Source organism: Hemicordylus capensis, chromosome 1, assembly GCF_027244095.1.
Source record: "Hemicordylus capensis ecotype Gifberg chromosome 1, rHemCap1.1.pri, whole genome shotgun sequence".
Lineage (NCBI taxonomy): Eukaryota > Metazoa > Chordata > Lepidosauria > Squamata > Cordylidae > Hemicordylus > Hemicordylus capensis.
The window spans coordinates 221867203-221893704 of NC_069657.1; the positions used below are offsets into that span (position 1 = coordinate 221867203).

At 42.3% G+C, this 26502-nt stretch overlaps 1 protein-coding gene across 6 annotated transcripts in view; it reads right to left on the bottom strand.

Annotated features, from left to right (window-relative positions):
* Nucleotides 1–26502, bottom strand: part of RAPH1 (Ras association (RalGDS/AF-6) and pleckstrin homology domains 1) — a 129981-nt gene that overhangs the window by 44331 nt on the left and 59148 nt on the right. For 3 of the 6 annotated variants that reach the window (XM_053281080.1, XM_053281099.1, XM_053281090.1), the window contains exons 3-6: nucleotides 25086–25191; nucleotides 14984–15504; nucleotides 4440–4520; nucleotides 752–826 (exon numbers count right to left, since the gene is read on the bottom strand). In XM_053281080.1, coding sequence (XP_053137055.1) covers nucleotides 752–826; nucleotides 4440–4520; nucleotides 14984–15504; nucleotides 25086–25191 — 783 coding nt within the window. The remainder of the gene's footprint in view (nucleotides 1–751; nucleotides 827–4439; nucleotides 4521–14983; nucleotides 15505–25085; nucleotides 25192–26502) is intronic. The other 3 variants (XM_053281105.1, XM_053281114.1, XM_053281122.1) reach the window with 3 other exon arrangements.

Below are 26502 nucleotides of genomic sequence, written 5' to 3' on the forward strand. Positions count from 1 at the left end.
TCTAAAGGCTGTTTGCCTTCTTCAATTCCACAATTCTTTTTTTTTAAATTGAATCTCTCATCTGGTGCTGCATACAGATTCTGGATATCACCACAATTTGATTTAATACAAAAAGAGAGCAATTTGCTGGTGCATGATATATTCCGCTTTCAAAAGAAGGCGGCAGCAAATATTGAGCAGGTTTTTATTCAGAGAGCAGAGACTGGATGCACTGGCTACCTCTTCTCATCATCTTAGCCTGCCCGCTCACTTTTACTTGGCCAATATACAAACATTATGCAAAAATTCAAATACCACATATAAGTGGAACTCATATATACCAAATAGTTTCTCCTAAACTCTACTACTGCCTGCACTTTATTCTGGATATACAAATGATAGTATATCTTTTGTGGGATGGGGCACAGTGGGGTAGAGGCACAGACTATGAACAACAGAAGCTTCTACAAAAGCTCTTTCCAAAAATATTAAATGATTATACTACAGAGACATAAAACAAGTTTTCTAAACCCTTATTTTGTAATAGGCTGTTTTTAAAACAGGACATCTGACCCACTTGCAGACTTACCCATTCAAGTGTATTTTAAGTACAACCAGTTTCCCCTCTGACCAGAGGAAAAGTCATTCTTGCAAAAACATAAGCACCTAGAAACAAATTCCAAATGTACACACAACCCTTCCCCCGCCCCCCAAGAATGCCATTCTATCTACAAGGAAACAATCACATGCAGGTGGGAAGTAGCAGTATCACCTTGGTCAGCAAATGAGAAGGCTTTCCTGCAATGTTTCTCAGAAGGAGGGAGGTTTCCCTGTCCAAATAGGAGTGCTTGTGCAGAAAGAAAAGAAAGAAATTAAAGTCAAAAGAAAGTCAGTGCAGTAATTTTATAGTGTATGATTAGCAGTAGCAGACAGCTGTAAACCCTTCTTTCTATTAAGAAGCACATTTTTAAAAATTCAGAAGTATTTTAAATTGAAAATAAGCAAGTGAGCAGTCCAGATATTTAATGTTACACCTGGTTTCTTTGCATGTTTGCGCAAAATAATACTTTAAACCTGCTAAACACAAACCATTCTGAAATTATTTTGTGAGCTAATAGTTGGCAATTGCACAAAAAGCATTACAGAAGTATTGTGCAAGTAGACAGCTTCCTGCTAGCAAACATCCTGTGCTTCTATCACCTCCAGGGACTTCAATTAACTGAAAACATTAGTGCAGGCTAATAACTATGTATTCTGTTCAAAGCAACTGCAAATTAAGCAACAAATTTCTATACAGTTTCTAGGTATGCCATGTGTGAATTCTCTCTCCCCGCCACCCCCTGCTCTCAATAGGAGCTGCCTTATACAAATACAGAGCATGGTTCAGTATTGTCTACACTGACAACAGTGGCTCTCCAGAGTTTCAGATGGGTCTTTCCCAGCCGTACTCAGAAAAGCCAGGGAGTGAACCTGAACCAGCTGGATGCAAAAAAGATGCTGCACCACTGAATTACAATTCTCCCCCTTTCCAAACAGATCACAAAATATTTCAAACACTCCATGGTAGTTCAAAGGTTTATCATGGACAAGACCAAAGTTAGTAGCTTAGTGCATTTGTATGCTGTAGGTTGATTCACTATGCCACACTGCTGGGGCACCATCTCCTAAGGTAATCTGGCTCTGTTAAAAACAAAGATTCACTTCCTGTAAAAGGTGGGGGTCAGGGTGACTTGAGAGTTGGAAGGCACCTGCAGAATCATATATTAAGTTCTTCAGTGTCCCTCACCACCCCAGCTCCCCAACATGGCAGGTGGGGAGAAAATAGAGAAATGAAAAGAAACATACATCAAGGCTGGCAGTGCCACTTGTGTTGCGCCGTATAACCACTTGACCCCGCTCCTTCTTGACCAAATAAAAAGCCAAGAACTTGGAGAAATACCTCTCTGGAAAAGAACTAGCAGTTTTTGTTGGGTAGATTCCCACCCTCCAACATATACAGTCTAAGATTCTCCCTAAGCTACTGCTTCCTTCTCCTTGAACTAGTCACATGGGTGAACCCATCCAATAATGGATTATGTAACAAACACGATAAAAATCACATGATATGCAGCCAATCAGATTTGGCTGTATGAGGATGTCACTGAGAACAAACAGCAGCAAGCAAGAATTGTTAACAAGCAAGCAAACAAATTCATGAGGAGTGCCAGAAAAATAATCAGGGAAGTAGTTTTCAGATCTTCTGGAAATGTTAGATGCACTACAGTGGGTAGTTTCATTTCTGCTATAACTTTTGACCATTCCATACAATACATTTACTTTCCCCTATGTACTGCTTAACACATTTCTTACACAATTTCCTCTTTCCAAAATCTCAACTACCGAAATTAAAACTTAAATTAGAAATTGCTGCTCTTAGGAACACACATCTTTATACAACTGCTGCTGACTTCAACTTTGAAACATTAATTAAAATCTATGTGCATTTTGGACTACAGATCTGTACTCTGGCCAATAAATTTTTCCTATTTTGGAGACTAAACTATACAGTACATTAAACAGAGAAATCCCAAATGCTACACATCAGTTTATACTATAGACAAACTGGCCAACAAGCAATCCATACTTCCATTGGTCTCTGATCTTGTTGAATAATTTGTAGAACCTAGACAGATCATTACTTATGAGACAGAGAGAAAAGCAAGACTTCATGTCTAAAAGGTTGCAAAGGAAGGTTTGGCTTTTCTCACATTTAAAAGTAATCCATACATGTGCGCCATTATTTTAGAAGTTATGTGAATGTAGGAGCCAATCAAGGACAAGGCTTTATGCAAATATTCAATATACCACTTGAGAAAAGTAAAATAAACCCAAGAAGAGAAGTACCTACAAAAATAAAGATATAAAAAAAAGATTCTATGAAAAATTCCCAAAGCCTTTTGAATTCAGTAAGATCACTCCAAGCAATTGCAACAATGTTGAAGCACGAATTCATGACAGCACTTGTGATTGTTGAACCTAGTACTGAATTTAAGCAAGAACCCATAAACAAGAATACACAGAGCTACCATAAAAAACAAAAATCAGAACTATCTAAAGCTAGTAGATTTTTAAAGCTTAAAGTGGGTTTCTGGTCTTTAAAGTTACATGTATCTTTCAGATATCACCAAACCAGCCTCTAATATAGCAATTTGTGATTGATTTCGATATCCCCACCTCTGCTACAGAGGACATGTGGACCAACTGTGCTATCATGGGAGCCTCTCACCCTACCCCTGATCAACCTATGACAGAACATGCTTGGTGTGAATACAGTCATTTGCATTTATGATGCAGCTAGTGAGTGATATTCCAAATACATCTGATCAAATATCAAAAGTTGAAAATGTAAGGTTTTTCAAATATAAAAATCTCTATCTTAATATGCAATTAGCTTTAGCATAAAAACAAACACCATGTAATAATGTTTTAAAGCCAGTCTAGCCAATTTTAGATGTAGTAAAATTGGATAATAAAATTATATGCCCATTCTAGGCAGCAGATGGCAATATTGTACAACAGATAATTAATGACCCCTTCTAGAATTTTCACTTAATCCTGCACTAGAGGATATTCACACACAGAGCACAAGCAGGGAGATGACTCTGAAATTAAAAACACACTTTTTAAAAATCCAACAATAAATACTAAGAATTTAATATAGTATTCTGCTACAGATTGTGACAAAGTAGTTTACTATTCAACATTTGAACAAAGCTGCCTGGACAAGATGTTCCTTTGTTTGGAGGACCTCAGCATCAGAAGCTGCTCTTCAAAGACAGGTACCATATTACAAGTCTTGCCCATTTTCAGGACAGACACAGAACACTACTGAATTACAATGTTTGCCTTGAAATGCAGTTTCCAAGTCAAAAGCCCACAAACTCCTACATTACTTTTGGAATGCTGCCAGACAGTTTTGTGCCAAATGATAGATACTGAATGTTGTAATTCTTTATACTCTCCTCCAGCCAATGGGGTTCAAGACACTGATGATTCATGGTATGTGCTAGAAAGATGAGATGTGGCACTAAGACTGTACCATATGAATGCACTGAAATATAAAAGGTCTTAAGCTTTGCTTTTCATGTTATGATTAAGAACCCAATTCAATCACTGAAGCATGAATTGAAACTGCAATTTGATCTAGTGGAGAAGATGTATTTGGACATCCCCAAATACAGGTGTTTAACCAAGGGGCAAACTGGGTTTTACTCAAGCCAGCAAACTAGGCAATTTACTGGATTTTGCTGGCTTGAGGGTTTTACTCAAGCCAGCATGATCCCATTCTAAGGGAGGATGCAGAATGCTGAATGTTCTGTATTACCACATTAAAAATGCAACTAGTAACGGTGGGACTTACATTAAGACTCCTTTTCTTATACATTGTATACAGAGAAATCACACACGTGCAACTAACTTACAGGAGCCAATTCAGCCTCTTCTTCAAAAAAGTCAATGTGACGTCTGGCTTGCTTGTTGGAACATCCCACAGAAACAATATGCTGAAAATGTCAGAAGGGAAAGAATGGGGGAAGGGAAAGGAAAAAGGATTGAAGAAAGGAAAGGGTGAAGGAACCATTTATTACCATGCAGGATAGGGGAAGGAATGGCAATATGAATTATAAAGTAAATTAAAAATATATCAAACATGCAGTACCTTTACAGACCCAATGAGCTATTTTCATACAGTCACCACTAAGGGAAAATAAGCTTTGCTTTTGTTTGTTGCTCCAGAAACAACAGACACTAAACTGCTGATATTTATTCTGACAACAAAGCTGCAAGCCAAAGTAATATTTCAAAATCAATGCTAGTCAAAATTTCATCTACTAGTCCCTTCTAAATTAGCAAAAGAAAAGATCACTGCCCATGCAGAACTGTAAAAAAAAAAAAAAAAAAAAAGACAGAGATTCAAAAGTGTCATGCATTTTCTAAAATCTGGAAGAGTGCTCCCCCAACTCCAATATTTTAGCCTAAATGCCAACTACCACTTCAAAGTACTGTGAAGCAGAAATGATTCCCATAGCTTTTTTTATTTTGTGCCAATAGGACTTTCAACTAGCAATCACTATCCAAACAGCACTATGGCTGAAATAGCCTCTAAGTCTGCTTTTCTATGGACTGAACAGGTATAAGTGTAAGACCAAGTAGGAGATCTCCAATAGACCAGACAGATTATCTTTTGCTATTAACTAAAATGAAATTTGGACTTCTGAAAGTGTCAGGAGAAACAAGAGACTTGCACTTATGGTAGTGGAGTCCTTTTCTTCAGCATTCAAATGGATCAGAAAAAGGATGGAGCATCTACCCTTAATGACCACCATTTTCTCTTATAAGACAATTAGTAGCCTTTGTTGCTACAACCTCTATTTCTCAAATGGATGTCCTACTACTGAATACCAGAGATGTTACAAGTTCTGTAAAGTCTTAAACACCAGATTCAGAATTCCACATGAAAACCGAGAAAATACATACAAGGTAAGCCTATCTGCATAGGTTAATTTTGAGAGTGAGTATGTATGTATGTATGTATGCATGCATGCATGCATACTTTTGGCACTGGAGCATTTTGGAAATCAATGAGACCATATGAGAAAAACTTTGCGTTTTAAGATATGAAGCAGGAGCAGCAGAAGGCATTCTGGGTTTGAATTATAGTCAAAAGGAGAAAAACAGATTGCTTACCTGTAACTTATGACCTGTGTGGGGATTCATGGTCACTCACAACTGGGTCTTCTGTGCCTGTGCAGTAGGTCACAGAAGAATCTTTAGCTCCATTTAGGCGCTCCGGCCTTTTAATGTGTAGTGATATCAGAGCCTTCAAAGGGCGCCTATAGAGCCGGCAGTACAGCGCCTACAGTATCCAGAGGTAGAAGAATCACAGAAGCAAGAATCACAGCAGCACAGGTGTGTAAACAGCTCATGTCCAAAAGTGTGAGTGACCATGGATACCCAGAGAGATCATAAGTTACAGGTAAGCAACCTGTTTATCTTTGCAGGGATCCATCGTCCCTCACAACTGGGTTAGTGACTAGCTCCCGTAAAAGGAGATGGGTACTAGCAGTTAAAGTACTTTCTTTAAGACTGCCCGACCAAAATAGGCCTCTGAAGCAAATCACAAGTCCACAGCATAGTGTCGGACAAAGGGCAGGTCAGAGGACCAGGTAGCAGCCCTGCAAATGTCCTTCATACTGATGCACATACTGATGTGTGGGCAGCTGAGGTAACCATGGACCTAGAGGAATGCGTCTGAATTTTAGGGGGTGGCTGAACACCTTGCTTCTTGTAACAAAAGAAGATCAGCTAAACTAGGCAGTTAGACAATCTTTGTCTTGAAATGGCTAAACCTTTATTAGGCCCTGAATAGGAGATTAATAGTTTGTTCGATCGTCTGAATGCCTTTGTGCGGTTCAAAAAGTAAAGGAGACAACTTCGGAAGTGCAGAGCATGCACAGAACATTCAAGGGGTGTAGAAGGGTCATAGAAAAAAGTAGGCAGTACAATGTCCTGGTTGATATGAAAGTCTGATACAACTTTAGGATGGAAGTTAGGATCTGGATGGAGGATACCCTTGTCCAGATAAAATTTGGTGAATCTGCCCTTAATGCAGTGAGTTTACTGACCCACCTTGCCGGTGTGATGGCAACCAGGAAGGCAGCTTTTAGGCATAGCAGTCTCATGGAAGATGATAGTAACGGTTCAAACGGGGCCTTTGTAAGTGTGGACAGCACAAGTGAGAGGTTCCAAGGCTCAACGGATGCCTGCACTGGAGGGTACAGGTTGTTAAACCGCTTTTAGAAAGCGTTTTGAGTCAGGATGGACAAAGACTGATTTGCCATCCCAGCCCTGGTGGTATGCTGAAATGGCAGCTAGGTTAATTGAAGTGTTAGAAAGTTCCAATCCTTTGAGAGAGGCGAGGTAGAGGAGTATTTATGTATTTGTTTAACATATTTGTATACTACCCAAAACACAAGTCTCCAGACAGTTTACATAAAACTGAGGACCTGAGCGGGCTGAAGCCTCTTGAAGAAGCGTAGGATGTGAAATGCTACCATTTGCAACTAGGACCTTCTCATAGAGGCCTTTCATTTAGCAGGATGTCGTCTAGAAGTTCAGCCTCCATGCTGTCAGCGAGAGGGACCTCAGAGCGTGGTGGAGGGACCTCGATCTCCTTCTCTCGTGAGGAGATCTCAATGAGGTGGAAGGCACTGGAAAGAGCCCTTGCACAGTCGAAGAAAGGCCACAAACCAGGGTTGCTGGGGCCACCAGGGACACACTAGAATGTGTGTGCTCTTGGAGAATTATTATTATTATATTATTATTATTAATTTGATTTCTATACCACCCTTCCAAAAATGGCTCAGGGTGGTTTACACAGAGAATAAATAATTAATCCCTGAGGGCTGCGCAACCCTCAGGGACATATTTCCATGTGGCACAGAGCACTTCCTGAGGAAGGGGAGGATGTCAAAAAGTGCCCCCATGCAGTTAGTTGGGAAGTTCTGTTAGTCTTTTCTCTTCTTGTCAGCCCCTGTTTGTTTTCAGGGGACTGACTCTGCTATGAACTCCCCTGCTGGGTGTCTGCATGCTCTCTCCTGGCTGAACAAAGGTTATACAAGCAACCAATGTTATAAGGACATGATCTGCAGTACTTTATCTCCTTACAAGGAAACTGGTCCTCTAAAACCCTACCCTGGAACTTCTAAGCGCTCAGGGTAGTGGTGAGCATGAAATGCTGCAGGATACACACTGGCCCTGTGACAGGGGGCTGGCAGAAAAGTACTGCAAGTTAATCCTGGGAAAGGAGAAGGCTAAAAGAGTTCACCGCAACCAGTGATCCAGTAGGATCTTTCCTACTACCCTGGATAACAATGGGAAAAGGAGGGAAAAGATAATAAAGCTTGCTCTGCCAATGCAGTTGAAAAGCAGCTCCTAGTGAACCGTTGCCAAAACCAGCCTTAGAACAGAACATAGAGCATTTACTATTTACCACAGAGACAAATAAGTCAACAGTGGATGCACACCATACCAAAAAGGTCTGACAGAACAGGGTCATTAAACTCCCACTCATGGATGATAGAGAAGGAAACGTCCTGACTAAGGGAGTCAGCCAAGACATGATCCTCTCCCTTGATATAGATAGCCATAGGGATGATAATATAACACAAGCACCAGTCCCACAGCTGTAGGCCAAGGTTGTTCAGGATCCTAGACACAGTGCCCCCTTGGTGGTTCAGGTAGGCAATAGCTGTTGTGTTATCAATATGTGTCTGAACCACTTCGCCCTGGATGGCGAGTAAAAATGCTTTAAAGGCTAGAAAAACAGCTAGGAGCCCTAAAAGGTTAATATGGAGTTCCTGTTGCTGGGAGTTCCACATGCCTTGCAATTTCAGAGTGCCACAGTGAGCACATCAACCCTGCATTGAAGCATCGGTAGAGTTTAACATCTGAAAAGAAATTCCTTGTGTCAGGGAGTCAGGTTGTGACCACCAAAGTATGTCCTGTAGGATATTATCTGGGACAACTAACCACTTGTTTTGGCTGTCCAGATTCGGATGGAAGACAGACAGCAGCCAGAGCTGGAGGCTCCTCATCCTCAGGCGTGAGTTCTCCACCATCATTGTACATGAACCCATCAGGCCCAACAAGCACTGGATGAAATGAGCTCATTGCCTGGGAGCAGACTGGCAGGTGACCACCATGGCGGAAATGGCTCAGATGCATTCTGCAGGTAAGTATGCACGTTTTTCACCAGCATCCAGGACTGCACCGATGTACTGGAGGGCATGCTGGGGGGTCAGGACTGATTTTGTTTAGATTGATGCTGAACCCCAGATCTGCCAGAAGAGCGAGAGAGAGAGATTAAGTTGTAGATTGGACAGCAGAGTTGATTTTTCTTTTGCCATAAAAAGCTAGTCATCTATATATGGGAAGACTGATACACCTTGAACATGGAGGAAGACAATGACAACTGCTATTCATTTAGTGAGTACTCTTGGGGCGGTACAAAGGCCGAACGGGAGCACTTTGTACTGGTAGGCCTGAATGCCCAGGCAAAAGCGCAAGAACTGGTGGTGGCAAGGTCATACAGTGATATGGAAGTAAGCATCCTTCAGTTCTAAGGATGCAAACCACTCCTCCTCCCACAGCAGTGGTAAAATTGCCTGTAGAGAAATCATTCGAAGTTTAGAGGTCCGGACAAATCTGTTCAGCTCCCTCAAGTCCAGGATGGGACAAAGCCCACCATCATGCTTAGGGACCTGGAAGTATCTGGAATAGAACCCACTGTGCACACAGGAAGGTGAAACTGGTTCTATGGCATCCTTTTGGAGTAGTGAAATCACCTCTTCTTCAAGGATAGGAGTTGTGTGGGTGTATTTTATGCCTGCGCGGGCTGGTAGATAGTCAGATTCACTGGCATAGCCACTGGTCACTATGCATAACACCCAGATGTCTGTTATGTGGCACCACGAAGGGGCAAGACGGATGTCAGCTCGTGCGGGGGAGGGGAAAAAATACTCCCAGGTCCGAACATTAAAATGACGGCTTCAGTTGTTCCTGAGCTTTGGCTATTTGTTGGCCCTTCTGACACCGATGGGAGGGGAGCTGGGAATATTGTTTAGAACCACCCTTCTCCATCAAATGGAATATTTTCTATTTTTCCCCTTCATTTCTGGTTCCAGGGGTGTAGATTAGAGCCAGGCATAACGGCGAAGTACAACAGATCCTGCCAGTACTTTTGACTCTCAGTCAGATGTTTTACTGTACTTAGTTGTTGCCTCGTGAGATCCGCTGATTTCGAGAGGGTAGAGGAACCTGCCCTTAAAGGGTTCAGGTAAATTGTTCGCTTCCTCCTTCATGTTGTCCCAAAGAGATTGCTGGTATTTGGCCATACATGCTAGGTAGTTCGCTACTTTGAACAAAAGGCATCCTGAAGAATAGAACCTCCGCGCCATGGAGTCCAGTTTACGACCTTCTTTATCCACTGGAGCTGAATGTTTCTGTGTGGATTTGGAATGTAATGTGCAGTCCACTACCAGTGAGTTCGGCTCTGGATGTTTAAAAAGGAAAGGGCAAGAGGCTTCCTGGACCCAATACAAGTTCTCCCGTTTCTTACATGGCAAAGTAGAGGTGACTAGGGTCAACCAAGCGGTCTTAGCAGCTGTCACCAGGGATGGTAACATTGGAAGAGGAGTGGGATGTGCCACGGATGTGGTCGATAGGTAACTATACAAGGGACCTGTGACCGTAACTTCCAGTGGGGGAATTTCCAGGCCTAAGGCCCTAGCCATTTCCAGGCCTAAGGCCCTAGCCAAATCGCATCAGATACGATCTAGTTTCCTCAGTTGGAGAGTCTTCGGATGAAGAGTCAATGTGGTTACCCACACTGTCATCAGGTGAGGTCTTTAGATGCACTTCTGACACATCAGACTCAGGATCAAAGGCATACGAGGACTCCCCATCAGAGCCAGGGTCCTGAGGAGAAGGATCCCCAGGAGCAGGTAGCAAAGGGAAAGACAGAGATGCCAGCACAGCCGGAGGGCACACTGGTTCAGGAAGCACTGGTGGAATAGGTGTTATGGGATGAGCAGGAGTGGAAGGTGGCTCAAGAGTTTTGCTCTTGGTGGAGAAGCATGTATTTCTCTCCTCTAAAGTTACAAAAAACTTCATTTGGTTTTGACTGTCAAATTTTTGTCTTGGCTGTCTGAAGTGTCAGTGTTAGATTTTCTTCATGTTCACTTGACTTAAGACAGCACCAGTACTAAATGAGACAGCACTAAGTTTGCGATTCACGGGATTAGATTCCAGTGGTCAAACGGAAGCACTGCAAACCAGCAATGTTTTTGAAACACGTTCCACCAAAGCACATTCTCATGGACTGCTGGGTCACATACGGCTAACAGAGTGGCTAGGCAAAGACTCAGAAACAGACTGGGCTACCCTGATTCAGAGCAATATGTATGCAAATATTTTAATATGATAAAAATACTTAATCCTATAGTAGAGTGACATTCTGCTACTGCAGTGCATGTATGAAGAGTGACTGCAGGGATGCAACTGGGACTTGTGTGCAATGCCTCTAAATCCTCACACACACTGTCAGTGTCAGCCACTAATTCTATTTCCCCATGTCTCTACTAAAAGAAAATAAGAATTCAGATCTAATTTCAGGGAAACTGCCTTTAGTTTTGTGATTCTGTTTGGAAGGAGGGAAAATAAAGGTAACACATAATCCACAAAGCATCTTATTTTCCTCAACCCCAACACTATGCCTATATAAAGTTAATCATCATCATCATCATCATCATCATCATCTCCTCTTTATTTCGGTTAGTGACCAGCATGAACCTATATAAAGTTCTAAACACTGGCACAGCCACATGTTTGATATGTATCACTAATCTAGAATAGAACAATAGATGCTGACTCAATTAAAACTGTTTGTATTAAGGGAAGTAGAGAAACTCAACTTTTCCAGTTAGTGTGCTCTGTTATTGAATTAAATAAATTACTTGTTTTTTGTGTTTAGCTCAGTCTAAAACTGGAACACTATTTTAACTTGTCATGATAGATTTGAGAGAGCTAAAATACATATTTTTTCTTTGTATTCTGACTTCTTAATCTTCAACTTCAGAGTTTTAATACATACAAAAGACAAATATTTTATATCAGCCCAATAATGTAAATTACTACTGAAAGGATGGCCCCTCCTCCCAGCAACCTCAGCTAAAATACTTTGTAGAATGCATTTCTTGTTATGCAGCTCCAATGCTACAATTTTTCTATGGAGCCCTACTTTGGACTTCAGGAAACTTGGGACCTCCAGAAACAGTGCAAAATAGATGTTTATGATCCTTGGTGGTACCACTTTCACCCTCTTCTGATCTTTGAAGCCCTAAGTTGGCTGTGACGAAACATAAAAACATAAGAACATCCTCCCTGGATCAGGCCCAAGGCCTATCTAGTCCAGCATCCTGTTTCTCACAGTAGCCCACCAGATGCCTCTGGGAAGCCCACAGGCTAGAGCTGAGGGCATGCCTTCTCTCCAACTGTTGCTTGCCTTCAACTGTAGGCACATACCATGATAAATTATTGGTTGAAGATGATAGAAGGTAATTCTTCAAATTTATAGAGCAGCTATATGAACTTTTAGGATATCACCATTTTATAGATATTTTTCCTATGTTCTTTTTGTTTTGCCACATTATTTTAGGGAGATTCAACATTATAGAGAGAAGATAGCCATTACTAAAGCTTAATTAAACCTGATGACATCAGGAATAAGCCACATCTTAAGCATATCTGCCCCTCTGGTCTAGAGTCTATAGAAGATCTAGTACATATTATTAGGCAGTGTCATTTAAAAAGGAATTACATCTAGGGTATATCTTGAAGAACTGAATAAGTTGGCCTGTAATGAAGAGATTTATTTGTTGTTATGGTCAAAATAAATATGTAACTGCAAGGGCTGCTCGTTTTCAATCTGTAGTGATCAATGCTAGGAGGAAACTTCCTGAAGAAAATGTTATGGCTTGTTGCGGAGAGACAGATTCTGAATTTTAAGTTGTAGGGACTTAATTTTTATCTGGACTTGTGTGCCAGTATTCTACTTGTATGGTATGTTGTGTTGTGTAGTTTGGTTTTTATTGGATTTTTTTAAATCATTGTTTTGCTATAGTCTGGTGACTAATGCAAATAAAATCTCTCTTTCTCTCCTTTTTCACAGGAAAAAACTGTGAGACGCCAATGACCAAATGGAAGCCCTCAGTATTAATCTGCAAGCCCTTCATTTAGAACAGTCATAATTGCCTATGAATAATCCCTTCTCACCAAGCATCAGATTTAGGCAACTTGCTAGTCATGCATGGATGTTGTTGCATTCCGCTGTTCTCCCTTCTCCATGATAGTATTGGTTTGACTTTTTCCTTAGAGTATTAACTATTAAAATAGTAATATTAAATACACTTCTTATATACTGCTTTCCAACAAAAAAAGAAAAAGGTCCTCAAAGTGGATTACACAGAAAAAAGAACAAGATGTTTCTCTGATCCAAAAGAGCTCATAATACAAAAATATTCACGGGAGACATCAAGAGCCACCAGGACAGGATTGTTCAGAGTATGGGGCCCAGAGTATGGCCTGCCAAAGTATGGCTCATTTTTATCTGGCCCACCTCACCACTTGTGCTCGTGTCGCAGCCTCTGTTTCACCCTGGAACTCGGTGCTGCTGCTGAGCCAAGTCAGGGAAGAAAACACAGCAAAGGAAGCATCCAGCAGCTTTGCTTCCCCATCCTCATGCATACTCAGCTTTCCTCCTGGTGGGAGCCAGCCTGTCAGCTGACATCCACTTCCGTCTCTGCCTGCTTGTTCCATCCGTGTTGCACATGCATATAGAAGGATGGTGGTTTTCACACCCTGTCCTGCTGAGCTGGCGAGTGACCTATCAGTGGTTTGAGGGAGAAGATCCACTGTCTGTCTAGAGCAGGCCTGCTCAACTTAGGCCCCCCAGCTGTTTTTGGACTACAACTCCCATAATTCTCAGCCACAGCAGCCAATAGCCAGGGATTATGGGAATTGTAGGCCAACATCTGCAGGAGGGCCGAAGTTGAGCAGGCCTGGTCTAGAGCATACTATCTCAGCACTGGTAACCTGTTGGGTGGGTGGAGAGAAAAATCCTCCTGCACGTCTTTTCTGCTTGTGGGGTTGCAAGAGGGTGGCCATATGTCCACTTGGTCAGCAGCAGCGCCCTAGCTTCACAACAGACTTTGAACTCATGTTGTTGCTGCTGCTCTTGGCAGCATGGGGTTGGTGGAAAACACTGGGAGTCCAAACTGAGTTCAATGCATGTGTACAATTGAGCAGCTCCTCCTGCTCCTCTCTAGCCCCAAAATATACAATGAGTATATACAGTATGTTTTTGATAATTCATAAGAATGGTAAGCAATGAAAGCCCACCCACCCTGCATACACAGTTTTTATGATAGAAACCTGCAGATTAATAATTGGCTGGTTAGTTCAAATCAATCTGTGGAATTCAATATAACACCTACCCCATCTCACTGCATTTAAGACTGCCAGATCAGCAATGCTGTAGTGATAGTAGAAGCAGCAGCAGGCATAATTTTCCTCCTAGGCAACTATTAAAGGCATATGAGAGCCCTCATGGGCTAGGGCTTAGCAACACTCTGCCCAGAGGCTTCTGGTTTTCTTTTTATCTGCTCCAAACTCAGACTCCTCTCTATCATTCTGTTACTTACTCTTCTTCCAGCCATCCTACCTCTGGGCTCTTTTCCCCTTGGTTGCCCTGTTCTCTGGGGGCTTCTCACACTCAGCTTTCCAGCATTTTACCTGCACCATGCCATTCCCTTAGGGCCTGTATGTAGGTTTTAATCCAAGCTCAACTATTAAATATGTCTTCTCATAGAATCTGGATCATGAACCTTTTCTTGCCAAAAATTTTGCCTTCCAAGTTAGCGACTTTACAAACTTTACAAGTACAATACAGCACAGCTACTGTAGAGATTCAGTGCCTAAACACTCCTAAATTTCAGAACTGTGAGCAGGTCTAAAATGTTCCTACATCAGTAATGCTTCATGAGCATCCAATTCTCTAAGTTACATTTCCTTGTGGAGTTGTTATCCAGATCCTTGCCTGACTGAGTAGATAAGCAGAGTCTGTTACAAAGTTAAACTTTAAAAGGAGTATTCCTGCCAAGGGAATCCATTCACTTTGCCACTATGTAATAAACCCGTGAGCATTCAAACAAGTGCTTTCATTCCATACAACATTAAAGCAAAATGCTAGAGTAAGATGGGAAGGCAACAACGTTCTCTGGTAGATGTTTTAAATATCTCACCTCATTATACTATGTATATAAAACACACTTTTGACAAAAGCATCAAGGTAGTCTTGCAAGCTATATTTTTAATACTTCACTACTATGAAGAATACATTATACTTTACCTCACTAACTGGCTGTCCTTGTGTCAAATCCAGTTCCTGAGGTCTTGTCACTTTATCAATGTCCAGGGAGTCCATGCTGGAGGCTGCAGACGTGATGCTGGAACGGGAGGAATTACTGATGGAACGGACTTCGGCATCACTCACAGTACCTGCTGATGCTGTCCTCCTATGTTGGGTAGTAACTATAGGCTTGCTATCTTCCATCATAGGTTGCTGAGCTGCTTCATCCATACTCAGAGAGGCCTTCTCTAATTGTGCGGTAATGTCGTCCAGGGAAAAGACAGCATGCGAAGGCTTAGTTACTCGACTAGATGAAGAGGACAATCCTTTCATACTACTGTGTTTGGAAGCAGGTCGGCCACCACCAGGTGGTTTCTGAGCTATTTTTCCTTCTGTGGCAAAGCGTTTCATAGATGTGCTGTTTGCAGACTGTGACCCAATGCTACTGAGCTCCTGCTCTATGGAACAAAGATCTGCCATGAGAGCATCAAGATCCACAGTCTCTCCATGATTCAGAGCTTCTGCAATGAACAACAGAAATATGAACAATCTAAATTCTACCATCATGACCTACTCTGTCAAGTGTTTTACTGTTTTGATGCCTAGTTTGTTTATGGCAGAAATTGGAAATGTTCTACCCTTTCCACACTGACATCTGCTGAGGAAGCAGAGTGCCTGCTGAAAATCCCCTGTGCATTGTAGAGGATTTCAGGGCATATTCTAGGATGCATACTCAGTTCCCGAGGGCAATGACCAGGCCTGCTGGATTTAACCACTGGTTCACATGAAGAAGCAAGACAGAAAGAAGTATTGACACTTTTGAACTTTGGTGCTGGAGAAGACATTTGAGGATACCATGGACAGCCAGGAAAGCAAGTCAATCCAGAATTTTCACTCGAGGACCAACAGCAAGGTGGATGGACTCGATTACAAAAGCAATGAATACACTAGTGTATTCCTTAAAGACAGATCATCCGGGGGGAAATCTATCTATATGGTCGCTAGGAGTCAACACCAACTTGACGGCACTTATTCAATCAATCAAAAATCACATGAAATGAGTGATTTGAATCACTCAGTTGGAAGACTACTCTGTGAAGAGCAGACACAGCTGATGAGGTGAGCAAGCTTTTCTAAACTGTGTGTGTGTGTGTGTGTGTGTGTGTGTGTGTGTGTGTGTGTGTGTGATTTGCCAGGGCTAGCATTTGGCAGGGCTAGCAAACTCCAGTGTTTTAGTTTGTCCCTGCCTGGAGGATTGAGTCAGCTAGGGCTGGGGGAGGCCCCACATTCCTTTGACTCACATCCTGTGTCTCAGTTGGAAGACTACTCTCTACATAAGAGGTGAAAGCCTGAGAGCATAGCAAACAGAGCATAGCAGACAGGGATAACAAAAAGGAAGTTGGAGTTTTTCAGGAGTTTAGCGGGAAGTGTGCGGGGGAACCTGGAAAAAGCCCCTGTGATCACAAGGAGCCTGGTGGAGAAGAGAATGTAAGTACAAATCCCTCCCTCATATATCCCTCATAGCTGACCATTACAGCTGAGACCTATCCTAATAAACTATCTAATAAACAGATAATAACAAACAGATAATAAACCTCTTCTAATAAACTATCTCTAAATACTGTAAACAGCCAACAAAAACAGTATGAAGACAGAAAGTCAGCAGGGGAAGAGGCACTTCCCAGTGTATTGCACAGATTGCCACATGAATGACTATTTGCCCCATGGGCAGAAGTCATGGGTGTGTGCTTGGTGCAAGGAGCTCCTGGCTCTCAGGGAACAAATTCGTTCCCTTGAGACCAAGGTGGCGGATCTGGAGAAGCTCAGAGAGACAGAGAGGAATGTGGATGAGACCTTCAGGGATGTGATAGAGGCATCCCACTCTAGGGCTGGTAGCTCCTCTGATGTCGGGGAGAATGAAGGTCTTGGGCAAGGAGGACATCAGTCTGAGGAAGCGGGAAATGCTCCTTTAGAAGGGATCCCTTCCATGGATGATGAGCCCATATCCTCTTGCACAGGGGATACTCCTCTGGGGGGTGGAGGCCTCCTTGTAGTGGGTGATTCGATCATTAGAAATATAGAAAGATGGGTTTGTGACCTGCATGCTGACCACACGCTGACTTGCCTGCCTGGTGCGAAGGGTTGCAGACATCACGCCGTGTCTAGATAGGTTCTTAGGCAGTGCTGGGGAGGAGACAGCTGTTGTGGTGCATGTCGGCACCAATGACGTGGGGAAATGTAGTCAGGAGGTCCTGGGAGCCAAATTTAGGCTGATAGGTAGCGTATTGAAGTCCAGGACCCCCAAGGTAGCATTCTCAGAAATGCTACCTGTTCCACGCACAGGTACAGTGAGACGGGCAGAGCTGAGGGGTTTCAATGGGTGGATGAGATGTTGGTGCTGGGAGGAGAGGTTTAGATTTGTTAGGCACTGGGATACATTTTGAGGCAAGTAAGGAATGTACAAAAGGGATGGGCTGCACTTGAACCAGGATGGAACCAGACTGCTGGCACTTAAAATCAAAAAGGTTGCAGAGCAGCTTTTAAATGAAGCCTGGGGAACAGCCGACGGGAGCTGGGCAGTATCCCATTTAAAGCCATCCAAAGTGTGAGGGTGCAAAGGATTCGGATAAAACAGAAGGGGACAGAGCAGAACCACATAAAGAGCAGACAGGAGCTTGTGCCAGCTGGTCAAAGAGTCAAAAGAAAGATAGCACATATCAGGTGAGAGATTCAGTGTATAGGTGCTTATATGCCAATGCCAGAAGCCTCCGAGCCAAGGTGGGTGAGCTGGAGTGCTTGGTTACTAACGCAGAAATAGATACAGTGGGCATTACAGAAACATAGTGGAACAGTGAGAACCAGTGGGACACTGTTATCCCTGGATATAAACTCTATAGAAAGGACAGGGAGGGGCGCCTTGGAGGTGGAGTAGCACTGTATGTTAAAGAAGGGATAAAATCTAACAGACTAGAAAACCTAGGTGGACTGGAGTCCTCCACAGAAACCCTGTGGGTGACAATACAAGACCTGAAAGGGAATGTGCTACTGGGGACATGCTATTGCCCTCCTGATCAAAATGTTGACAGCGACTGAGAGTTGCAGGAGGAAATCAGGGAGGCGTCAAGGAGAGGCAGAGCAGTAATAATGGGTGACTTCAATTACCCACACATAGACTGGGTAAATTCACAGTCAGGGCATGACAAAGAGGTCAAATTTCTAGATACGCTAAATTACTGTGCTCTAGAACAGTTGGTCTTGGAAGCAACTAGAGAGAAGGCGACCTTGGACTTAATTCTGAGTGGCACCCAGGACCTGGTGTGTGAGGTCAGTGTCATCGACCCTCTAGGGAACAGTGACCATAGTGCCATCAAATTCAGCATACATGCGGGGAGAGAATCACCAAGGAAGTCTAACACAGACATTTTGAATTTCAGAAGAGGAAACTTCTCCAAAATGAGGAGTATGGTGAAAAGAAAGCTGAAAGGGAAAATCAGGAGAGTCATTTCGCTCCAGAGTGCATGGAGTTTATTCAAAACCACAATACTAGAAGCCCAGTTAGAATGTATACCCAAAAGGAGGAAAGGTACCACTAAGTCCAGGAGGATGCCAGCATGGCTAATGGGTACCGTCAAGGAAGCCATAAAAGGCAAGAAGACTTCCTTCCAAAATTGGAAGGCCTATCCAAATGAAGAGAACAGAAAAGAACACAAACTCTGGCAAAAGAAATGCAAGGTGAAAATCAGGGAGGCAAAAACAGAGTTTGAGGAACATTTAGCCAAAAATATCAAGGGAATAACAAATACTTCTTTAAATAGAAAGAAATCAAAATAATAATAATAATAATAAGAAGAAGAAGAATAAGAAGAAGAAGAAGAAGAAGAAGTAACAACATTGATAATAAAATTCAGCCATCCCAGGTCCTTGGGAAGGACTCGATGTCTGGATAAAACAAACCAGTCCACAACACCTGTCTGACTGTGTAGCAATAATAATAATAATATAGATTTTATATAATAAATAAATAAATATAAATAAAATTGGAGTGAATACATCAGGAGAGTTAGAAAAATCCTAAAGTCCATACTCAATGGCGGGAACACCATACAAGCCATAAACACCTGGGCTATAACTTTTATCAGATACACTGCAGGAATAATAGACTGGACCCAGGCAGAGCTAGAGACACTAGATCGTAAGACCAGGAAAATAATGACCATCAATCATGCTCTGCACCCCTGCAGTGATGTAGATAGGCTATATCTCCCTCGCAGCTCGAGGAATGCTGCAAGTCCATCAAACAGCAGAGGAGGAGAAAAGAGGCCTCGAAGAATATATCAAGGACAGAGAAGAAGATGCACTTCAGATGGTCAATAATGAGAAACTATTCAACACCAATGAAAGAAAGCAGGCCTACAAGAAAGAACAAGTCAAGAACCGAGCAGAAAAATGTAAAAATAAGCCACTGCATGGTCAATATTTGCACAGTATCACTGGAAAATCAGACATCACGAAGACCTGGTAATGGCTTAAGAATGGCAACTTGAAGAAAGAAACAGAGGGTTTATTACTGGCTGCATAAGAACAGACACTAAGAACAAATGCAATAAGAGCAAAAGTAGAAAAATCAACAACAAACAGCAAGTGACACCTTTGCAAAGAAGCAGATGAAACAGTGGACCACCTAATCAGCTGTTGTAAAAAGATCGCACAGACTGACTACAAACAAAGGCAAGACAAGGTATCAGGGATGATACACTGGAACATCTGCAAAAAATGCAAGCTATCTGTAGCCAAAGATTGGTGGGACCATAAAATTGAAAAAGTGGTAGAAAATGAAGATGCAAAAATATTATGGGACTTTTGACTACAAACAGACAAACATCTGCCACACAATACACCAGATATAACTGTAGTCGAGAAGAAAGAAAAACAAGTAAAAATAATTGACATAGCAACACCAGGCGATAGCAGAATAGAAGAAAAAGAAATAGAAAAAATCACCAAATACAAAGATCAACAAGTTGAAATTGAAAGGCTGTGGCAGAAAAAGACCAAAATAATCCCAGTGGTAATTGGCGCCCTAGGTACAATTCCAAAACAACTTGAAGAGCACCTCAACACCATAGGGGCCACAGAAATCACCATCAGCCAATTACAAAAAGCAACTTTACTGGGAACAGCCTACATTCTGCAACGATATCTATAATAACCGCAAGAACATTGATAATAAAATTCAGCCATCCCAGGCCCTTGGGAAGGACGCGATGTCTGGATAAAACAAACCAGTCAATTACACCTGTCTGACTGTGTAAACAAGAAAAAATAATAAAAAATAATACAGGTGAAACTCGGAAAATTAGAATATCGTGCAAAAGTCCATTAATTTCAGTAATGCAAATTAAAAGGTGAAACTGATATATGAGACAGACGCATTACATGCAAAGCGAGATAAGTCACGCCTTAATTTGTTATAATTGTGATGATCATGGCGTACAGCTCATGAAAACCCCAAATCCACAATCTCAGAAAATTAGAATATTACATGGAACCAAGAAGACAAGGATTGAAGAATAGAACAATATCGGACCTCCGAAAAGTATACAGTGTACTGTGCTTGACTGGCCAGCAAACTCGCCTGACCTGACCCCATAGAGAATCTATGGGGCATTGCCAAGAGAAGGATGAGAGACATGAGACCAAACAATGCAGAATTGCTGAAGGCCGCTAATGAAGCATCCTGGTCTTCCATAATACCTCAGCAGTGCCACAGGCTGATAGTATCCATGCCACGCCGCATTGAGGCAGTAATTGCTGCAAAAGGGGCCCAAACCAAGTACTGAATACATATGCATGCTTATACTTTTCAGAGGTCCGATATTGTTCTATTCTTCAATCCTTGTCTTCTTGGTTCCATATAATATTCTAATTTTCTGAGATTGTGGATTTGGGGTTTTCATGAGCTGTACGCCATGATCATCACAATTATAACAAATTAAGGCTTGACTTATCTTGCTTTGCATGTAATGCATCTGTCTCATATATCAGTTTCACCTTTTAATTTGCATTACTGAAATTAATGGACTTTTGCACGATATTCTAATTTTCCGAGTTTCACCTGTATATCAGAAGCAGGAAACCTGCCAGGGAGGCTGTTGGACCATTAGACAATGAGGGAGTGAAAGGGATTATTAAGGAGCATATGGAGGTTGCAGAGAAGCTAAATGAGTTCTTTGCGTCCGTTTTCACGGCAGAGGATACCTGTTCCTGAACCAGGCTTTTTAGGGATGGAGGATAAAGAACTGAGTCAGAAAGAAGTGACAAGAAATGATGTTTTAAACTGTCTGGAAAAAACTGAAAACTAACAAATCACCAGGGCCGGATGGCATCCATCCAAGAGTCCTCAAAGAACTCAAATGTGAAATTGCTGACCTCCTTGCTAAAATATATAACTTACCCCTGAAATTGGGCTCTGTACCAGAGGACTAAGAGAGTAGCACATGTAACATCAATTTTTAAAAAGGGATCCAGGGGCAATCCGGGAAATTACAGGCCGGTTAGCTTAATTGGTTCCAGGCAAATTGATGGAAAGCATCCTCAAGGATAAAATTGTAAAGCACATAGAAGAACAGGCCCTGCTGCGAGTGAACCAGTATGGCTTCCGCAAAGATAAATCTTGCCTCACCAATCTTTTGGAGTTCTTTGAGAGTGTCAACAAGTGTGACCTTGATCAAGGTGATCCAGTTGACATAGTATACCTGGACTTCCAAAAAGCTTTGGACAAAGTTCCTCATCAAAGACTCCTGAGGAAACTTAGCGGTTATGAGATAAGAAGACAAGTACATGTGTGAATTGCTAACTGGTTGAAAGACAGGAAACAGAGGGTAGGGATAGGGATGTGCATGGTCCGGAGCAGTCCGGACCAGCACCGAAGGGGGGCCTTTCTTTAAGGGCGGGGAGGGCTTGCTTACCCCTCCTGCCTCTTTGCCCCCACCAGAGGCTGTATTTCACAGAGTAATGGGGGCGCTGGAAACCAGCCTCCCCCGCCGCCCCCCCGCCGCGAGCAGATTAAGGCAAAAGCTACCGCTACCACTGCCGCCATCACCCGCCAGCCCTCCCTCCCTCCCAGCCGCCTGTCCGCGTCCTCACCCGATGCTGTTTTAAACAAAGAGAGGAGCTAGCGAATAGAGCTCCTCTTGCTTCAAAGTCCTGGATGCTAGTGAGGCTTTGCGCGCGCGCATGTGCGCACCACAAAGAACGCCGATTGCCGGAGGCCCGGTCTACCCGCCGGGAAAAGGCCGGGTAGACCAGGCCTCCGATCGCCGGAAGCCCGGCCTTGGTAGACCGGGCCTCCGGCGATCAGAGGCCCGGTCTACCCGGCCTTTTCCCAGCGGGTAGACCGGGCATCCGGCAATCGGTGTCCTTTGCGGCGCGTGCATGCGGGCGCGCAAAACCTCGGTAGCATCCAGGACTTTGAAGCGAGAGGAGCTCTATTCGCTAGCTCCTCTCTTTGTTTAAAACAGCATCGGGTGAGGACTCAGGCGGGCGGGCGGGCGGCTGGGAGGGAGGGAGGGAGGGCTGGCGGGCGACGGCGGCAGTGGTAGCGGTAGCTTTTGCCTTAATCTGCTCGCGGCGGGGGGGGGCGGCGGGGGCAGCTGGTTTCCAGTGCCCCCATTACTCTGTGAAATACGGGCGCTGGAAGGGGCAAAGAAGCGGGAGGGGTAAGTAAGCCCTCCCCACCCTTAAAGAAAGACCCCCCCACCCGGACCAGCCAGGTCCGAACCGGTCTGGCAGTTCGGAGGCCTTTAGAATGGCCTCCAGACTGGTTCAGACACACCCCTAGGTAGGGATAAATGGAGAGTTTTCACAATAGAGGGAAGTAAGAAGTGGGGTTCCCCAGGGATTTGTACTGGGACCGGTGCTTTTTAATTTATTCATAAATGATCTAGAAGCAGGGGTAAGCAGCAAGGTAGCCAAATTTGCAGATACCACCAAACTCTTTCAGGTAGTGAAATCTAAATGATTGTGAGGAGCTCCAAAAAGATCTCTCCAGACTGGGGGAGTGGGCGAAAAAGTGGCAAATGAGGTTCAATGTTGGCAAGTGTAAGGTGATACACACTGGGATGAAAAACCCCAACTTCAAGTATACGCTGATGGGATCTGAGCTGTCGGTGACTGACCAGGAGAGAGATCTTGGGGTCGTGGTGGACAGCTCGTTGAAAGTGTCGACTCAATGTGCGGCAGCTGTGAAAAAGGCCAATTCCATGCTAGGGATCATTAGGAAGGGGATTGAAAATAAAACGGCTAATATTATAATGCCCTTATACAAAACTATGGTGCAACCACACTTGGAGTACTGTGTACAATTCTGGCCACCACATCTAAAAAAGGACATTGTAGAACTGGAAAAGGTGCAGAAGAGGGCAACCAAGATGATCAGAGGCCTAGAGCACCTTTCTTATGAGGCAAGACTACAACACCTGGGGCTTTTTAGTTTAGAAAAAAGACGACTGCGGGGAGACATGATAGAGGTCTATAAAATCATGCATAGTGTGGAGAAAGTGGATAGAGAGAAATTCTTCTCTCTCACACATAACACTAGAACCAGGCATCATCCCATGAAACTGATTGCCGAGAAATCTAGTACCAACAAACGGAAGTACTTTTTTCACACAATGCATAAGCAACTTGTGGAATACTCTGCCATAAGATGTGGTGACAACCAACAACCTAGATGGCTTTAAGAAGGGTTTGGATAACTTCATGGAGGAGAGGTCTATCAATGGTTACTAGTTGGAGGGCTATAGGCCACCTCCAGCCTCAAAGGCAGGATGCCTCTGAGTACCAGTTGCAGGGGAGTAACAGCAGGAGAGAAGGCATGCCCTCAACTCCTGCCTGTAGGCTTCCAGCGGCATCTGGTGGACCACTGTGCAAAACAGGTTGCTGGACTAGATGGGCCTTGGGCCTGATCCAGCAGGGCTGTTCTTATGAGTGTGAGCCCTAGAACACACCCAATCCTTCTCTGGATTGCACACTGGAGGAGGAATACCTGTAGTGATGGCCAAGCTACTGTTTTTGCTTCACTGAGGAATTCCTGAAGAACCCTAATGTCTGCCAGAACACAGTTTGAAAATCACTAGTTTAAGACTTAGTAGAAGCAGCATAGAAATGTCAGGAAAACTAATTTATCAGGCCACATTACATGTAACATTAAACCTTAAACCTTATTGGCTCCATAAGTTTATAAATACCTGAACCTATTTTTTCTTCTCCTCCACTTATATTCCAAAATGCGAGGAATTTAAACTGGAAAGATTTTCTCTTGAATTTTCCTTTGCACGTCCACTAAATAGGGCATTGCATGCTTATATTCTGCACATTGCAAAATGTCTGGGCCTACTTTTTGCTTTTTTTATACTAGAGTATCTAATAATATCATTTTGATCATTTGAAGGGTTTTTGAGCACAATATTAATATTCTGTTCTTCCTATCCTCCTTAATTTAGAAGCAAGTTCCTTCATTATATGAGAATTACGATTAATCAAATATCTGGCTTAGGGACTGTGGCCAGCATCCAGATTAAACCTGAGCTACGATGCCAGGGTTTTCCAACACACACACGAGGGAGGAGAGAGAGATATATATATATTTTTTAGCAATCTCCCCTTCCCTCCATAAATTGTGCCTATAGCATTGTATTATTTTGTTTAATGAGGTCTGTTTACTGATTTAATAAAGTTATTTGCATGGTACAAATTTTAGGACAATCTTGAGACTCAAGGCAGTATTTGAACCAATTTATCTTCACTCCAAATCTAACATTAGTTATTCAATAGCTGGAGCTTTCTTATTTTTTTACACCTAAATGAAATTAGTATGAATTAAAATTTGCTTTTACTTGAAGTATTTTATAGAAGTCTTCCTTTTTAAAAGAAACAGAGCAGCATCCAAATTAAGTTCCACTGAAATTCATGGGATTCAAGTTAGTAATGACTAACTTGCTTCATTTATTTCAGTGACTATTTCAAGTTAGTCATGCAAACTTGGTTTGGATTCCTCCCAAAGTATTTTCTGTGTTAAGAGCATTTTAGTAATCCTCCTTACCATTCAAATTGTACATCGAAAAGCGATAGGAAAAGTTGGCGATGTTGGTCTCCTGGCGAAGAGGGGATCTTTTTACTGACTCCATGGGCTTTTCTGTATCCAGACTCTAAATAAAGGAATTGGGAAGAACAAGCAAGGTAAGTTAAAATAGTGTTTGAGTTAAACATTGATTCAAAGTAATCTGGCCAAGGGGAAAACAAAACAAAACACCACCCCTATAGAAGCAAAAGGTCTGCCCCCCCACCCACCAGCACTTGATATCTTCTGATGAGATCCTGCTCAGATTCCATCAGCCTCTACAAAGGAGCAGGGACGTCTCCGTAGCAGTTGCAGTGCTCTAGAACACACTTCCAAGAAAGGTTCTTGCAACTTCTTTCCTGCTGTACTTCTGAACGAGAATAAAAGGCTTTCAGAAGAAGAGAGGTTTTGAAGACTGATTATTGATATGTTCTGTGGTGCTCATTGGTTTTAAGCATTGATGTTTTACTGCTCATTGTTTTAGTATACTTTATTATTATTAGCTTTGTAGATGCTTTTAAAATTTCAAATCAGTGTGAAATTTTAGATGAACAGCTATATAACTACAGATTTAAAAAGTATAAACACTTACTGACTGACTGACTGACTGACTGATTGATTTATTGATTTGATTTGATTTGATTTTTATAACGCCCTTCCAGAATGGCTCATATGTCTTTCCTTTATAGGAAACATTTATTTAAGAGCTTATGGTCACCAGTATTACAATTTAAGTTCTTTGAAAGTTACCTGAAAAATAATAGAAACTAACAAATTGAACAACATTAACAGCTTACAGTCTCAAACATATAAGAGAACATTATTGGTAGATCCCATAAAGAGAGAGATTAGGCCATGCTTAACAATTTTTGTACTTTAAGTATTGCTATTTCACACAGCTAGATATTAAAGTGTTCAGCAAGAACATAGCGTTCATGCAACTTTATTCCTTGCATTGCACAATTATGGGGCAGCTAACAAATAAAGATGATGATTAATTCACATTGAAAAGCCATGTTCAGTGGACAACTGGGTCCCACAAGCAACTATGCATTCTTTAAAAATAAGGATGTTCTTATGTGTAAACATTTTGGAGTCTACTAGAGCTATCATTATCATATAGCTGTGCTAGACAGTCACATTTCTGATAAAGTGTGAGACAGAAACAAGTCTTCTCTATCCAACTCAGTAAAACAAAAATACACATCAGGCTAACAAGTATTATTTTCAATCTAGTAGTCAGTAATTCCCATGTTAAAGTATACCTTCTTTTAAATATTATTTTAGTTCTCTTTTTACAAGCACCTCAATGTCTATCCATTAATCAGAAGCAAAAAGCTTCTCACACTGCAATATCATTACATTATACAGCAAACACACTGAATAGCATAAAGGGAGG